At 46.9% G+C, this 17,787-nt stretch overlaps 1 protein-coding gene and 1 long non-coding RNA gene across 7 annotated transcripts in view; one reads left to right on the forward strand and one right to left on the reverse strand.

The window, feature by feature from the left end:
* Window positions 1–17,787, forward strand: part of NRAP (nebulin related anchoring protein) — a 70,415-nt gene that overhangs the window by 27,440 nt on the left and 25,188 nt on the right. For all 6 annotated transcript variants that reach the window (XM_077877584.1, XM_077877588.1, XM_077877585.1 and 3 more), the window contains 11 exons: window positions 1,242–1,349; window positions 1,622–1,723; window positions 3,704–3,901; window positions 4,485–4,589; window positions 7,011–7,109; window positions 8,182–8,286; window positions 9,432–9,539; window positions 11,224–11,535; window positions 12,737–12,841; window positions 15,628–15,726; window positions 17,340–17,444. In XM_077877584.1, the coding sequence (XP_077733710.1) occupies window positions 1,242–1,349; window positions 1,622–1,723; window positions 3,704–3,901; window positions 4,485–4,589; window positions 7,011–7,109; window positions 8,182–8,286; window positions 9,432–9,539; window positions 11,224–11,535; window positions 12,737–12,841; window positions 15,628–15,726; window positions 17,340–17,444 (1,446 nt within the window). The remainder of the gene's footprint in view (window positions 1–1,241; window positions 1,350–1,621; window positions 1,724–3,703; window positions 3,902–4,484; window positions 4,590–7,010; window positions 7,110–8,181; window positions 8,287–9,431; window positions 9,540–11,223; window positions 11,536–12,736; window positions 12,842–15,627; window positions 15,727–17,339; window positions 17,445–17,787) is intronic.
* LOC144300788 (uncharacterized) lies at window positions 7,469–8,026 on the reverse strand. The gene is made up of 2 exons (XR_013367567.1): window positions 7,746–8,026; window positions 7,469–7,630 (listed from the first exon to the last, which is right to left on the reverse strand). It is a non-coding gene; the product is annotated as an uncharacterized LOC144300788 (long non-coding RNA).

The raw sequence follows: 17,787 nt of genomic DNA on the forward strand, positions 1-17,787 counted from the left end.
CATCATCATCATCCTGATGGCTTCTCATGGCTACTTTGCTGTGCAGAGAAAATTTAAGTTTTTTTTTTTAAGATTTTATGTATTTATTTGAGAGAGCGTGAGAGAGAGTGGGGGTCGGGGGAAGAGGGAGAAGCAGACTCCCCACCAAGCAGGAAGCATGACATGGGGCTTGATCCCAGGCCTCTGGGGTCATGACTTGAGCAGAAGGCAGATACTTAACCAACTGAGCCACCCAGGCCCCCTGAAAATTTAAGTTTTAAGATCAATTTTAATCACTAGGTTCTTCCTGGAGCCACAAGAGGGCTGTGGTTAGGCTTCTCCCTCTAGATGGGGGCAGGAGAAAAAAAAAGGAATCACCATCAGCCTGCTTTATGCTCCACACTGAGATAGGCACCTTACATATGGAATTATTCAGTTCTCATAACCCCGAGGACCTATTTATGGCAGGGACACAGTGGCATGGGCTTTGGTATCAGAATGCCCTGGGTCAGATGCTGGCACTGCCATTTTTAAACCGTGTGACCTACGTGAGGTCATTGACAACTCTGAGCTGCACAGGCCTAATGTGAATATTGACAGTTGATGAATAGAAGGCACTTAGGGAGGGTCAGTGACCGGTAGGTGTTGTTACCATGCCAACATCAATAGCTTACGCCTCTACCAGCTTAGGATCTGTGCTCACTTTCTATATCCAATTTATCCCCACAGCAACCCTGAGACAGGTAATAGGAGGTTTTTTGTTGTTGTTTTTGTTTTTTGATTTTTTTTTTGCAAATGGCAAAGTAAGGCTGAAAGAGGTAATGTGCTTGGCCCAAGGTCTCATGATTAGGAAACAATAGTGAGGATGGATACATGGCTCTTCTTTTTGTCCTGTCCCATCACTTTGGCCCAGTATGGCCTTGTAGCTCAGGGATTAATGCACTGTGTTCATTATTGCTATTACCTTTTTGGCAATAATAGCCAAGATTCTGGTCTATAAACAGATGAAGAAACCAGCTTTGTTATTGTTGTTTCGAGGGGTGTGGAGGGGAGGGGGAGAGGGAGAGAGAATCCTAAGTAGGCTCTGTGGCCAGTGCAGAGCCCTATCTCACCAACCAGAGGTCATGACCTCCAAAGCCAAGAGTTGGATGCTTAACCGATTGGGCCACCGAGGCACCCCTGTTGTTCTTTTAAAATGCCTTTTTAACTTTGGTCAGGAATATGGATTGTGACTCCTGTTCACCTGTGTTTCTGTTTGTCAGGTTAAGTATAAAGAAGGCTGGGAGAAGGCCAAGGGGAAAGGATTTGAGATGAAGCTGGATGCTATGTCTTTGCTGGCCGCCAAAGCTTCTGGAGAGCTTGCTAGCAATGTAGGTTTTCTCTCATTAACTCAGAGGTGTATAAGAAATGATTCTCCTAAAATGTCAGTGGTCCTGCGGAAGAAATAATGACTGCTTACGTTGTAAACATCACATTACTTTCATCTTATTCTGGGTTCCTGAAAGACCGGGAGGTTGTTTTAAGAATCCTTTCCAAAAAAAAAAAAAAAAAAGAATTCTTTCCATTGCCTAGTAAATACCAGAGCCCCCAAGTTGGCAAAGTTTTTCTTCCCCTCACTGTAGACTTTCTTCTTTTTCCCAAGATTAAATATAAAGAAGAGTATGAAAAAACGAAAGGCAAAGTCATGGGCACTACAGACTCGAGGCTTCTGCACTCTCTGCAGGTGGCCAAGATGAGCAGTGAGGTAACGTCTTTCCTGTCTCTCAACCCTTTCCTCAGACTTGTGCTATGAGTCATTCTAGGGCCTACTTCACCCGGGACTTCTTTATCTTTTTACTGACTTCCACCTACAATGTCTTTCCAGTTTGCAGAAGTTTGTTCACTTTATTTAGCCAAAGTGTAATTTTCTTTTCTTTTCTTTAAAAAAAAAAAAAAAGATTTTATTTATTTATTTGAGAGAGAGAGAATGAGCGGGGGGGGTGGGGGGGGTGGGGGGGGTGGCGGGAAGGTAGAGGGAGAAGCAGGCTCGCTCCCTGCTCAGCGGAGCTCTATTCCAGAACCTGGAGATCATGACCTGCATTGAAGGCACACACTTAACCAACTGAGCCACCCAACAGCCCCTGTACTTTTTTTGGATTTTTGTTTTTTTAAAGTAGATGAGGAGCGTGGGCCTGAAAGGTGACTGGCATCTATGGCTCAAGATACAAAGTTGTCTGGCCACATGTATTTATTCCATAGATGTTTACCAAGTAACTACTCTGGGTGAGATCCTGTGTATGACACGGGGGCTGTAAAAATGAACAGCACATAACAAGTTCCTTCCCAGAGGAGCTTAATTATATGGGAAGAGTTAGACACTAAGCATCCTGTTTGTTGTGGCAGTGTCCTGGATGAGGCCTGTGGCCGGATACACTTGATATTCAAAATGGTTAGCAAACAACGGTTTGTTTGCATCTAAACTCCAACCAATCTCCAAAATCTTTTGGGAAGAAGGAGAGTTCTACAAGGGACAGACTTGGTTTCAGATCAGGTCTTCCCTGCCAAAGCTGAGCAGGCCAAAAGCACACATGAGCACGGAGTTTCAGCTTTACAATTACTGCTCCAAGGTAGGAGGCCAATGTATGCTGCTCCCATGGTGCAGCCAGACCCAATTACCTGATGAGTCCTTTAGCAGCCATGGTTTGACTAGAATAAGAGTGTTGGCATCTGGGTTGCCATTTTGGAGGTGTCTACAGAACAAGTTCTAGGAAGTGCATAATCATGAAATATACAGAGACATTGAAAATTTGGCTTCAGTTGAGGCAGAGAACAAAATGATATTTCTTTTTTATTGTTGGAGCAATTGGGGCCAAAAAAGGTTGTGCCTTGCCCAAAGTCATATAGTAGTCAGTGGTAAAGATGGAAGGGTAGAGAGTTAGATCCTAGGACTCTTACTTACTGGCACCATACTGCTTCTACTATCCCATGCTACTTTTCCCCACCATCAAACCACCATCACCACCACCATCACCACATATTCACTATTATCACCACCACTATCACAATCATCACTGCCATCACCATCATCACCACCACCATCGACACATATCCACTATCACCACCATCATAATTAATACCACTGTCACCACCACCATCACCATCACTACAACCATTAACAATATCTCCACCGTCACCATCATTACTGCCATCATCACGGTCACCACTATCACCATCACCACCATCATCATTGCCATCCTTATTGTGAACATTTATCAAGTGTTTGCTATATGCCAGTCCTCACAATAAGCAGGTTTCAGCTATTTTGCTTGCTTATCACAATAGTCTCCGAAGGAACATGAGCCCTTAGAGAGGTGATGTAACTTTCCAGAGATTGTCCAGGTGGCAAAGTATAGATCAAGTTTGAACTCAGGCTTATCTGACTCTGGAGACCAGGCTTTGTTATTCTGTCTACAGAAACCTTGGGTAGAGCATCTCCTCCTGAAGCAGCCATATAAAAAGACTTAATATTGGTGAGAGGCATTTCTCCTAGAGACAAAGTAGTGTGAAACTGGAGCTCCCTAGCACTGCTACCTTACAGAGCCAGAAATTGGGTCATACCTGACAGATGAATGGCATTGCCAATTCCTCATGAAATCCTGGGCTTCTTTCCTGTGCTTTAAATCACTTCTAAAGTGATTAAAGTAAAGTCAGACTTCAAGTAATGGGCCTTGTTGATACATTCAAGGTTGAATACAAGAAAGGCTTTGAAGAGAGTAAGACCCACTTTCACCTACCCATGGATATGGTGCACATCAAGCATGCTAAGAAGGCCCAAGCTCTGGCCAGTGACCTGGACTACAGGAAAAAGCTGCATGAATACACTGTACTGCCTGAAGATATGAAGACTCAGTGGGCCAAGAAAGCCTATGGGCTCCAGAGTGAGGTGAGCCCCCACCCATTGCTGGTTCTCCCCATGCACCTCTTGCAGTTGGGTACGGTGACATTTTGAGGGTGATTTGGAACCTGTGCATAAGTCGATTACATAACTTGGAGGGCTAGGAAGAATTGCTGAGAGGTGCCAGGCCCAGGGAGGATGGAGGACAGGTAGGGAGGTAGAGCTACAGATACAGTCAAAACAATGAAGGCTAGATGTTGGAGGACTGGGACTCCGAGCTATTGCAGGAGTCAAGATGTGCTGGTAATGGCGATGAGCAAAGGGGAAGCAAGTTTTGAAGATGATGAGTGAATCTTGGAAATTTAGCAGGTTGGTAGATAAGATTTTTGGTCAAAAAGTCTGAAAAACCCTCTTTGTGGTAAGGTGGTGGTGTTTTAGCACTAAGCCAGAACATGCTCTGCTGGTTACCAGCTGGGCCCAGTGTCTTCACCCCCAAGTAGAGTCCCCCCTGATTTTAACGGGGCAGGTGGGCAGTTCTTTCAGAAAAACAAATGCAAGAGCAAGGGTGACCCATGACCTTTGCCCCGTCTGCATCCCTGGGTCCGATTACAGCTTGGGTTTTCCCTTGCAGCTGCAGTACAAGGCCGACCTAGCATGGATGAAAGGAGTCGGGTGGCTGACGGAGGGGAGTCTCAATTTGGAACAGGCCAAGAAGGCTGGCCAGCTGGCCAGCGAGGTAAGCTGAGCTTGGGCCCAGGCTTCTAGTGGTTCTCAGCCCATGAGCCCCCGAGAGCCATCTTTTCCTCGGATAACGCCTCCCCAAGCCCCACACTTGTTTTGAGCCTGACTTCAAGGAGTACTTCATCTTGCACCTGTTGTGCATACTGATTAGTCTTTCACACCCTTACACATCCCAGGCAGGTTGTCTGTGAGAGCCTACTGGTTTACGCAGAGTAGCAGTGGCATCCAAAGAATAATTTAGACGGGTGGTCAGACACAGTCCCTGAGCCTGTGGGAAAATGTGTTTGCCACGCTCCCGAATCCGAGAGCCTGATGCTCAGAGGTCAGCAGTCTCAAACACCTACACCTTAAATTCGCAGTAGACTTCGGACGAGACACTTGAGCTTTCTGATCCTCTTTCCTCTCGGGTAAAACAGAGAATGTGAGAGAGTCCCTGTGGCTCTAAGCCTGTGCTTCTCCTTATGCCATGCGAAGCTGGCTTTGGCAGCAGGCAGACGAGGACTTTTGAAGGGCATTTCATTTGGAAGTGTGACTATTTCAGGAACTCTGTTTGGGATCTTCAAGGGGAATTCTTGTTTCAGGACCAGGAGGGCTGAGTCGGCATATCTCTTGCAAATGGTACTAATAGTGATAATCTAGCTGACATTTATAGGCTGACAATAATTGCACAATTGTTGCTGTCCTTGATTGACTGTACTAAGTACATTTACGTATGTAGGGCTCACATACGTGTCGGGCTTACAATGCCCTATATGAGTAGACACTATTACTACCCTATTCATATCCTCATTTCAATGAGGAAAGAGAGACCAAGAGTCCCATTTTGAGTGGGTAGCAGAGCTGGGATCTGTCCCCATTGTGTGCAGGCCAATGCCCTTGCTCCTGACCGTGACGTGGTATTGCATCTCCAAAGCACATTTTGTAAATTATTCTTATTTTTCCATTGTCCATCCTTTTCTCCACACTGAAGGTTAGAATATAGACACAAAGAAGGTAGAGAAAAGCAAATAATGTTTTAGGGTTCCTATGACAGAGCTTCTTTTCAGGCCTGCTAAACTCCAGGTGGAGCAACCAAGCCCCACTTGTCTTGGATAAAGGTTTGGAGAGGAGATGCAATCAGCTGACCCTCATCCTTAGGAATTCCCATCCCCATCTGACATCTTGTGCCCACGAATCTTTAAGCTCCTCAGGGGCCAGGAAGATAGCATCCTGTTTTATATTTCTATGGTGTCTGTACACGCTGGATTCTTGGCTCCTCACTGAGTTCTTATGGCTTGACCAATGCAGGGTCTGGAATGATTGGGAATTTCCAACCATGGGAGGGTAATGTGACTTCCTTCAATTATGTGGCAAAGGAGTTTTCCCATCCCACCTACTGGATCTAGAGAGGAAGATTACAAATCTCCTTGGAATATTTTCCCTAGGATTTTTTTTTTCCCTGAAGGAGGAAATTTGGATGCTTCAATATTCCAAACTCTATTTTGGGTTCACTTGGTATCCGTGACCCTCTTGCTGACGGCCCTGGGGTTTTGGTCCTCTCTGCTCTCCCCACCACAGGAAGCTTTCGCTTCAGTCAGCCATCCTCAGCTGGCGCCTTTCCCATCAGCTTTGGCACCTCCAATGGAAAAGCCAGAGGAGCTAGCCTCCGGGAAGGACGAGAAGTCCCTGTGGGGAGACAGAATTAGCACATTTGAAATTTGGCCAGTTCCTTGGTGGCTGTGAGATGGGGACACCAGGAGGGCAAGACCTCAGTGATCTGGAACATTAAGAAACTGTGAAGGTGAATCCCACCTGACGGCCAGCCTCCTCCTGTCCCTGACTCCTGGCATCTCCTCTCCTTAGAGCATTGAGGCTCCTTGGATGATCATGACAGCACCATGCACGATGGTGATGGCTAATGGGAACACTCACTGTGTCCAAGGATGCTGCTCATGTGAAGCAGAGCACGAGAGGCTCTGCTCTACCCCACAGTGGGACAGCTGCTATTTTTTTGCCACCATTGTGGCCAGAGTGGCTCAGATGATTAAGTGATGCACCCAGGGTCATGAAACTGGAAAGAGGCAGAAGCGAGATTTGGCCTCAGTCTTCCTGGTTGTAAAGCCCAAGTCCCCTCCACCTCTCTTCCCTGTGCCAGATATCGATTTGTAAAATGGTTACATCCCAGGGCACAAGGCGACATATAGGATTTGGGGAGGGGAGAGATTCAGATCCTCATTCAGGGGCAGCAGCTAAGAGAAGCTCACCAGAGCAGGTGGTCTCAGGTCTGTGTGGGCCCTACTACGCTGCAGACCCCACCGGAGCACTCCCCCCCAGAGGATGGTTGAGTGGCTAAAGCGTGCGTGTGGATATAAGCACCAGTGTGGCAGTGGGGACAGCCAAATCCTAATGCCACAGTGTTCCTTTTCTTTGGAAACAGAAAAACTACAGGCAAAGGGTGGATGAGCTGAAGTTCACCAGTGTGACCGACAGCTCCCAGATGGAGCACGCCAAGAAGAGCCAGGAGCTGCAGAGCGGGGTGAGTCCTGAATGGCCCTTTCCCCATCATGCTGCTGTGTCATGGGCTGGGCATCCCGGGACAACAGCAGATGCTGCCCAGGCACGATCCAGGAACCAGGGAGCTTTCCAGCCTGCTGGCTTTCCCCAGGGCCTCCAGGCTGTCTGTGGGAACTGGACCCCCTCTTTCGCTGCCTCCTTCACATCCCTTCTCTACTGGTTGTGATGGACAGATACATTCTCTTTGGCTTTCTGGATTGCCCACTCCCTTCTTTTTTTCTCCCTCTCCTATCTCTTCATCAAAGACTCCATAATTATGCAGCCAGTAGAGAATTATTTTTGAGAAGGGTGACTTAGGCGCAAATCTGAGTGGCACGACAATGAAACAGCACGTACTTTATTTACACATCAGCGTTCAGCACTCTTGACACATCTGTACCGAGCAGGTGCTAGAGTTGGATCTTCCTGGCCTTCTTTCCTAAAGGTCTGGGTACCTTGCCAGAAACGGTGCCATCAACAGAGCTCAGAGTCAGCAGATAGCCACTGTTTGGGGGGTGAGAGGGAAGGGGAGAGAGAGCAGAGTGGTAAGATTTCCACAAAGCAGATGTTCACTGATGCTGTCTTTTGGGTCATGGCTCACTTTCCAGGTTGTCAGTACCTGTGAATACATTGGGATTGTTGATGGGGGTGCGGGAGGTGGAGCTGCTTCTTATTTTTCTCATTTGGGGAGTCTGTGCTCATCTGAGCCTGCTCAGGGTTATTTCCTGGGGCCGAGGATAGCGTAGATGGAGCAGCTTGGGAAGGTTGATGCCTTCTTGAGGGAGAATTGTGAAGACAGAGACCTGGGAGGTGTTCTCAGGTCAGTCCCCTGGCCACATTCTTCTCTCAGCTCCTCACTGCCTCTCCTTCTGCCTTCAACCCTCCCACTGTAAGCCTCCTTTACTGTGTTCTGCTGGCCAATGTCTGGTCTGGGTCGTTTTGTAATGGACTTCCTGTGCAAGCCACAGAAATGCCAAGCAGATCTGAAGACACATCAGTGATGCCACCCACCCCATCCTGCCACCTGCTCCTGACCCAGTGCTCTTTCCCAACAGGTGGCCTACAAGGCAGGAAATGAGCAGTCTGTCCATCAGTACAGCATCAGCAAAGATGAACCTCTCTTCTTACAGGCCCGAGTCAATGCTGCCAATCTCAGTGAGGTACGGCAAGAGGGAGTGGGAAGCTGTAGGCTCTGCTTCCTCATGTAGGCGCCTGGGCAACAAAACCCACCCACCATATTGGTGTGTCAACTGAGGGTCCATGCATCTGGTCATTGTAAATAGCTCATCCAGCAGAACTTGTTCCTGGCTAGTGTTTTAGGGGGAGGGAAGGATCACCTTTCATAGTAACAAGCTGGTGAGACACTTGAACCATTGACTATATAAGAGGGTAGAAGGCATTGGTTATTCTAGGGAGGCAGTTAGAACAGCATTAGAGTATTGATAGGAGGAAGTGAGACATCAATGTATTCATTCCAAACTGCTTGGATTTGATTCTTGGGTCTACCACTTACTAGATGTGTGACCTTGGACAGATTCTTTGCTCAGTTGCCCCATTGGTAAAATCAGGGGAACACTACTAGTCCCTGTCTCACTGGGTTGTCATCAGGCTTCAATGAGCTCATCTACAGAAAGCACTGGAAGGAGTGTGTGCAATGTAGCTGTTACTCTCTTAGGCACAAAAACATGCAGGGTCTCAACTTCCTCTTCCCTCTTTTCCAGGGGGGGCCTTCCTTAGCTCTCCCACTCAGCTCCCAGGTCTTTGGAGTCCTGGTCTGAGTAATAGGTAGAGGGAAGAACTGTAAGGAGCAACAGAGGCTAAATTGATTCACATACAGAGAAAGAAAGGGAGACTCGCAGAAGGAACTTGAAATCTGCAGGTGGGGGCAGGACAGGAACAGACAGACCCAGGTGGTCTCGAGGCTGAGGGTGGAGGACCAAGGAATGTAGTAGCTTTAAATGCAGTAGCAGCTGGGCTAGGCTGGGTGTGTGGGCAGACGTGGGGAACAGACCTTTCAGACATCTGCTGTGCGTTTTGCACTGTTATTCAACCACTGGCATGTTTGAGACCTCCATGAAGACTCCTAGTATTTTTCACGGTCTCTGGAGTTCGAATTCTGCTTCTTTTGGCTGAAGCCCTGTGTTTCCTGAGGCCCCGAGGCAGGAAAAGTGAGGTCTGGTGGTATTCAGGTTACCAGGTTGCTGTGGAGGGACACAATGAGTGTTTGCCTCCACGAGAGAGCATCACAGAAGCTAGGGAAGCTCTCCCACAGGAGGGTGATCTCTTCTCTCCTACATCTCCTCAGAAACTGTATAAGAGCAGCTGGGAAAACCAGAAGGCAAAAGGTTTTGAGCTGCGTCTGGACTCCTTGGGCTTCCTGGCAGCCAAAGCCAACAGGGACCTGGCGAGCGAGGTGAGTCAGTGTTCAACTTGTACAGCATGGCCACGAATCCTGCCCTTATCCATCTGGGAGAGTCAGAAAGGATCTGTGCAGGTCCTTGGTCTCTCTGAGCCTCAGCGTCCAATCTGTGAAGTGGGGAGACAGATGGCCACTTTGCAATGAGATAGCCACGTGAGTGCCGAGCACGCTGCTTGCCACACGTTGGCTTTCGGTAGGTGAGGAAGCTTTACTACTAGTAGTAGCATGACTAATAATCTAAATGGCTGATTTGACAGACAAACTGATGCCCAGAGACATTCCAGGACTAAAGATGCTGTGACCTGTCCGTGACTAAGAGTACAAGGCTCTGGTATCAGATGGGCCTTGGATAAAATCCTCACTCCGTCCCCTATTAGCATTGTGGCTCTGGGAAGCTTGTGTAACCTTTCACAATCTCTATTAAGTCATTGGTAATTTGGCGGTTGCAAAGCGATTAGGAGGAAATGAAACGAATTGACGAGTAGCAAGCTTCTGCAGTCCAGTGCCAGCTGTTGGGAGTGTGATGTGAGATAGAAAGCGTAGGCCGGAACGTTGGGCCAAGTCCACTCACTCCACCAAGACAGTCTGGCTTCCACAATATATGCACACACACAAATATATTTCTTTCTATAAATATATGGAGATGTCAGCTGAACTAAACAGTGGCTTGGTGATGCACTTGATGTACCTTCTGACATAAGCTCCTTATCTCCTCATCTGGTAAGAGCTCACAAACCAGCACTGGTCAGCACTGGTCAGCACTGGTCAGCAGACGCACTTTGAGGGGCCTGGTTTGTGTCATGTCTGCCTCATAGTAAGTGTTCCATACCTGGTGCCAGGTATTGTCAGTTGGCACAGCGGAGAGGAGAGCCCGGGTCTCCTGATGATGTTGAAAAAGATGCCACATGCTGGTGTCCTGTTACAGTTTTTAAAGCATTTCCGTATTTATTTTTTTCTTCTGATCCCCATTCCTCTCAGCCTCACGTCTTTTTCCAAGCCAGTACGCTCCCTTGTGCTTTCCATACTCCTACATACTGATGGTTTGAGCCCCTTTCTCAAACAGCAATTGTATTTTGGCCATCCTGCGTCTCTTTTGTTTCGTGACTACTTTTTGCTTATGAGGTCTTCACTGTTCCCAGGAAGGCATTTATATGGCTTTCATGAAAGCAATGGGCCACTTAAAAATAAATCCAGAAAAAAAATGAGGTTGAGTGATACAGACAAGAGACGGAATGTCACCAAGAACTTGGGAAAATGGGATCCCTGGGTGGCGCAGCGGTTTAGCGCCTGCCTTTGGCCCAGGGCGCGATCCTGGAGACACGGGATCGAATCCCACGTCGGGCTCCCGGTGCATGGAGCCTGCTTCTCCCTCTGCCTGTGTCTCTGCCTCTCTCTGTGTGACTATCATAAATAAATAAAAATAAAAAAAATAAAAAAAAAGATAGTTGCATAGCTGAGCATTCAGTTTAGCTCTAAGCTGACTGGCAGCTGAGGTGAAAAGGGAAATAAGGAGTAAGGTTTTATTTCACTGTTTGATGATAGGAGGTAAACTCTTGATGACAGTCATTCTAGTAACATTCTGTCCTATGGCTTTGTTTGAACTTTCCTGCCTTTGGTTGGAAAGTGAACGATGCCTTTAGGAGATGCGAATGTACCCTGCCCTCTTCCTCCGGTTTAGGTGAAGTACAAGGAAGATTACGAGAGGTCCCGAGGTAAGCTCATTGGAGCGAAGGATGCCCAGGGGGATTCACAAATGAGCCACTCGCTGCAAATGTCCAAGCTGCAGAGTGAACTCGAGTACAAGAAGGGGTTCGAGGACACCAGATCCCAGTGCCACGTCTCCCTGGACATGATCCACCTTGTGCATGCCCGCAAGGCTCAGCATTTAGCCACAGACATAGGCTACAAGACGGCATCTCATCAGTTCACCGCTTTGCCCACCGACATGAAGGTGGAATGGGCCAAGAAGGCATACGGTTTACAGAGTGATGTAAGCTCCGTGTGTGCACGTGTGCATGTGTGCTAGCATCCCCGCGACGGTTTGCCCGAGCCCCCACCGCCCCCACACAATATTTTACACATCGAGATACCTGTTTCTGGATCCCAGGGTGGATGCATCTTAGTGTTCCGGGCAGTTCAAATTTTATTCAAACTCCGCCCACTTCAGACTCTCTACCACCACCCAGAAAATCACAAACCGACTTTCTTCTCCTTGGAATTTGTTCCATCTACGTTTTCCCCGTTTCCTTTTACTGCAGGGGTGGCGGGTGTGTGTGTGTGTGTGTGTGTGTGTGTGTGTGTGTGTGTGTATTTGTGACATTCTGAACTGTGGCCTGTTCTGGGAGAGCATCTCCCATCCTCCTTCCAACCTTGGCAGTCCCCTTTCAGAAGGAGCAGCACGCTCACCTGAGCGCCCTCTCCCCTTTCTCCCTGTATGCCCCACCTGGCTCAGTTTCCCCCTCTGCCTTCAGTTGACGCTTGTACAAGAAAGTGGGTGAGCTGCAAAGGCAAAGGCGGGTCAGCTGCGGCCAGGCTGTTCCACACGGTGGGTGGGGTCGGGAGGGCAGTGTAGACCCATCCTTCCTGATCGAGCTGTTTGCGGATAGATGGGTGATACGTTAGTTTCCGAGAAGCGTCCATTTATATGGCTTTCCATGAAAACGACTCCTTCAAGGGCAAGTAAAGAAAGGAGACATCCCCCACCCCCTCCCTGCCCAGCACCTAGGAGGTGCATGGGGAGGAATCGGGCTCTCGGTGGGAAGCCTCGGCTGTCTTGTGAAATTCCCTCAAATAGCTCCCCACCTGGGTTCTGTTGTGAATTCTCATTTTCTTCTCCCCTGCTTGTCATTTTAAACAAGAAAACGGGGGAAGCAGACAATGAGGACGCTCCTCTTGCCGAGGTAGACGCGCGTCCCTAATGAGGGACCAGGTGGATGGGCCCAGCCCGCTCCAGCCCGGGTGCTGCTGGGCGGGGCCTCACGCCGCGGGCAGCGGGACGCTCCAATTACAGGGGAAATTAATTGACATTTTGGAGCTCTACCTGTGACTGTACAGGAACGGATAAGACAAAAGTGGCATCTAATTTGACTCAGCTGGCACCAAGGCGACATCTGGGCGCCGTTAATAGCGCTTTAAATGTCTGCGCACCAACAATGGCCTGCCTTTTTTTTTCTCTCTCTCTCCTTTGTCAGAACCAATACAGGGCAGATGTGAAGTGGATGAAAGGCACGGGCTGGGTCGCCACCGGGTCATTAAATGTGGAGCAGGCGAAGAAGGCAGGAGAACTCATTAGCGAGGTGAGATTTCCTGACAGCGTGCAACAGGCCTGGCTGCACTAGGCGTGTGGCATTTCTGTATAAAATTAAAATAATTTCCACTCAAAAGGCAAAGGAAAAAGGCAAAGCTACATGAAAGGCCTGGAAACCCAGACTAGGGCTGGTAATTAGAGGGAGACTGCATACCAAACACACACCAGTAGGGGCCCATAGAGCCCTGGCAAAAACAAAGTGGGTGACAAATGATATTATGAATAGTAATGACAATCCAAAAGAGCTCAATTGCTACCCACCAACTTACCTTTTTAATGAAGCAACAAGGGAGAGATGATGAAAAGATACATTTATTGCACCCAGAAAGCTCTTTTGTGACTTTATGCACATTTTCTCCCTCTCTCTTTCTGCCACAGTGTAAACAGTTTTTGAATATTCACGTGGTGCGGGACACGTGGCTCGGGCCTCTCCTGTTGAGGGTGTCTCACTTGCTCGGGCCTCTCCTGTTGAGGGTGTCTCACTTCTATTTAAATCTCACTCCTGTCTGCTTGCAGCCACCCTAGCTGGACCCTAAGGCATCACGGTGTGTTAAAAAGAGCATTCTGCTCACATTTTAGGAGAGTTTCATTAAACGGGTCATTGAAAGACTAGATCAGAGTTCCTCAATCTCAGAACTATTGACATTTTGAAAACTCTTGGATGGAGGGGCTGCTGTCTTGAGTCTTGAGGGATGTTTGGCAGCACCCCTGACCTCTACCTTCTAGATGCCAGTAGCACCCTCCTCCAGTTGTGACAACTAAAAATGTCTCCGGATCCTGCCAAAAGGTGGAGAGCCACTGGTCTAGATAACCAGGGAGCTGTCCTTGCCTCATGCTCACACAGAGGCTGCGCATCCTCCAACAACTCACATCCCCCTCTGTTCATACATATCTGCTCAGAAGGCAAGTGAGAATTTTTTTAGTTGCCTTCAGAGTAACCTGGTCTTTCTAGACTTTTCTGGGAAATCACCAGGCTGTAGCCCCAGAAGATTGTAGCCTTAGTTATAAACCTCCTGGGACACTGTTGTGAGAAGATTTACTTACTGAATGCGTGGATAAAACAGAAGAAACACCTAAGTTGGTTTTTCCAACACACTTGCCCAGTGTTGATGTGTTCTCACAGAATAGTTAACCTGACATGTCACATAGCTCTTTCCAAAAGTGGGATCACTCTGACTGGCTTAACTTTTAGGAATCTTAGTTAACACACAAGGCTCAGAAGTTCCTGGGGGCTCAGTGGCTTTGCCTTATGTAGTTCAGTCTGATTGAGGAAAAGGTCCTTTTAAAAGGATGACTTTGAGAAACTTGCAGGGGCAAACATCTAGGTTTGAGGACTCATGATCCTAAACTCTCTTTGGGCCCACCCATAAAAGGATGTGAAAAATAAATTATACACACAATTTAGACTTCAAGATGATTCCTTCATCTAAGTTTGGCATTCAAGGGATCTTTCTAGAACTATTTATCCCATGGTGGGCTTAATTTTCCACCTCATTTTACAAACCTCCTCAGCAAATTTGCTTATCTTCTATGCTTCACACCAGTTCTCCAACTTCAGTAAGGCAAGAAAATCTTTCAGCAACTTTCCCCAATCATCTCACTTCAGTTTGGCACATTTCCAGCTTAGCATCAAATTGGCTGACCTCTTAATTTTCAGACAGAATGCCGTAACACACTGTTGAAAGAGACACAAATGCATACATGCCTGTCACTTAAAGCAGGAGCCAGCAAATCTTTTTTTTTTTTTTTTTTGTCAAGGACCAGACAGTAAATATCGGGTTTCTGTTGCAGCTTTGTGGGCCACACATTTCTATTGCAGCTCCTCAACTTTGCCACTGCAGCATGAAAACAACTGTAGGTTACCACGTAAATGAATGAACACGGCTGTGTTCCAATAAAACTTTATTTATAAAAACAGGGGACAGAACAGAGATGGCTGCATTTTGAACTGTGTCTTCTTTAAGCAATGCAACATACAAAAATTGAACCTGATAAATGAGGAAGTGTTTATAAAATAATTATTCGATTTGAGGAAAGATACGCTTCGTAATTCCATTAAGATAGCAACTGTTCTAGTCCCCTGGAAATGTATTTGGATTTAAAAAAAAAACAGGAATTAATTTAAGCATGACTTTTAGAATCAGAATTGGTATCTAGGTCTTTGCCAACATTTGAATTCTTTGTAATTCTTTTTTTTCCCCACTTTCAAAATGTATGATCTCTCCTTTCAATAATAGCACTCTTCTTCTAGTTATTGTGACATTTTAAAGAATTCTTGCTTATGTTAACTAAACCGGGTTCCAAAGTGACTGAATAGTTATATCACTGACTGTTAAATGCAGGGCTTTTGACCGTGATAATCTCTGCCACGTCCTTTAGGGGAAGGAAAACAGGAAGCTTAGTTGATAAATGTAACTTCCTTCTTGCTTGGGAGACCCAAACTAAGATATGTAAACAACTCTGACACAGTATTTGAAGCCTATAAAAAGAATCCTTTCCTAAGTGTGCATCCCCCAGTATTTTACTGGTATAACCTAATTTTGCGATGTTTTCTTTGCACCAGGTAGAAATACTTTAATGTTAATTGACATGAGGTTATTCTTAAATTGAAACAAATATTAACCTGAAGGCACCTAGGATATAAAGATGGAGGAAGCCGAATAATAATTATGTTCACAAATTCACTCTAATCTCAAGCAACCTATGATTTTCCCTTTCAAATGGCATGAAAGAGCAGCACAAAATTCACAGCTTTGATCTTTTTCTGCTCAACAGAAGAAGTACCGTCAGCATCCAGATGCTTTGAAGTTTACCAGTATTAAAGACACTCCGGAGATGGTCCAGGCCAGAATTAGTTATACCCAAGCAGTGGATGTAAGTGATAATATATATACATTATGACTCTAAGAGTGGGCTCTTCTTTCAACACTGCGATTGAAGCTGAGGGGTTCTTGCCTTGCTCCTTCTGTTGTTCTAAGGATGAAGGAACTTCTCGTCCTTTTGCCGAGGCACACCTTAGCGGGGGTGCTTCCTCATTAGGATGCAAATGGGGTGTTAGTGCTCTTCCGATGCCAAGTGGGGCTCCGCCACCCCGCCGCCCCCATGCTCTCATGTCTTCCCATTTGCATGTCTTCAAGATTTGTCCGTGGTGGGTCCTCCCCCTCCTTTTTGTTTTAAAGTGTTGTTTTCAGAATTGGAAGTTTTAGGGCAAAAATTCTTGGTAATTGGAAGACTCAGCCCTGCCAGGGCTCCTTGGGACCCAAGGGCAGGAATTCTTGCTCTCTGAATTCCCCCCGAAGACTTTGAAAATGATTTGGGTCTTGTGTACATTAGACTAACTTTGAAGTCATTTTCCATATTCCCTTTATAATATGAAACTGAGATCTGGCCTTTTGCCCTCACGGCACAGCGTGCGTTGGAGACTAAATTGAATGATGAGATCCCATAAAAACTCACGTTAGGACATGGATTAACCCCGTTTGGCTGATTCTACTGAGAGAGGCCCACAGGTCTTTGTACAGGGCAGTCACGCCTTATAAATATCTTCAAACCATTCAACTTGCCATGAAGAAAATTTCCAAATCTTGACTGGGGCGGGGGGTGGAGGTGGGGTTCAAAATTATCTCTCTTGTTTCCTGATTGAATAAATTATTCTAGTTGTGCCTGATTCAACAGGCGTTTGGAAATGTCCCGAGTGCCTGTCAGAATAGTTATGGGATGATTTACACACTTACGGGTTTCGGGATTTATAATTTCTTGATGAGTGGCCCATCAGAAGCAAATTGAATTCTGAGAAACACAGATGGTCAAACCAAGAACTTTCCTAGGAAGGAAAACACCTGCTTCTTCCTTACCCTAACCAACTCTAGGGGGCACTGCTGTGATACGCAGAAACTTGGACACACTAATAAGATTTAGGATGGAAAAGCCCGGTTTAGAAACTTTCTCCGGTGGCCGATGCCAACTTCGTGTGTCATCACTATGAGGATGTCATGAACCCAGATCAGAGTTCCGGGTGACTAGCACCCCAGACCCACCGAGTAGACATTGATTAGCACAAGAATTCTCGAGATGGGGGAAGGCAACAGGGATTGAAGTAGATCCGGGGCAAACCTCACCGGTGGAAGAGCCATCTCTCATGCCTCTGAATTTCGATGCCCTCTCAGGGTGTACAGTTAATAATAAAATTACTAGGTGTTAACTAGACCTCGTTTTCCTATCTGACACCCATGTCAGCAGATGCTACAAGTGGAATATTTGCTGAGAGGCAAGTTTCAGCCTGTCATGTTCTGAGCTGGGAATAGGACTCCGGAGGGAATGAAGTACATGTCACTGTGCTGGCTGTGAGATCTAGGTAGAGGTGCTCAGGATCCTGTCTCTACGGGGAGGTGGGAGCCACCCCACCCTTGTCTCCTGGAGTGTGACTTGGCTGATGGCTACATGGAGGAGCCTCCTGGGTCTAATACAAAACCTTTTTTCATCCACAGAGGTTATACAGGGAACAAGGAGAAAATATAAAGCATCATTACACTCAGACAGCCGACCTCCCTGAAGTCCTGCTGGCCAAGCTGAATGCTATGAATATCAGTGAGGTGAGGCTGCTGGGAGGGGCACTGGTTTTAATTAGAGGAGATCAGGGGACCTGGGCAGTGCACAACAGCCTGTGCTCACAAGCAGCCTGTACTCTGAAGGTCCTAGAGCTCAGTCTAATGCTCCACTGTCACCATCTTGAAATTTGTAATATTTTTGAACAGGGGACCCCACATTTTCATTTGCATGGAGCTCTGCAGATTAGGTAGGCAGTCCTGCGGAAGAGTCAAGCTCATTTAGAAGAATGAGATGGGGAAAACTGCCTTTGTACAGGGGCGTTTGTGCTGCGGGGCTGAGATATGGGAGCACCAGAATATAGGTGAGGGTATCCAGGGGCTATGCCAA

The sequence above is a fragment of the Canis aureus genome, chromosome 29 (genome assembly GCF_053574225.1).
Source record: "Canis aureus isolate CA01 chromosome 29, VMU_Caureus_v.1.0, whole genome shotgun sequence".
Lineage (NCBI taxonomy): Eukaryota > Metazoa > Chordata > Mammalia > Carnivora > Canidae > Canis > Canis aureus.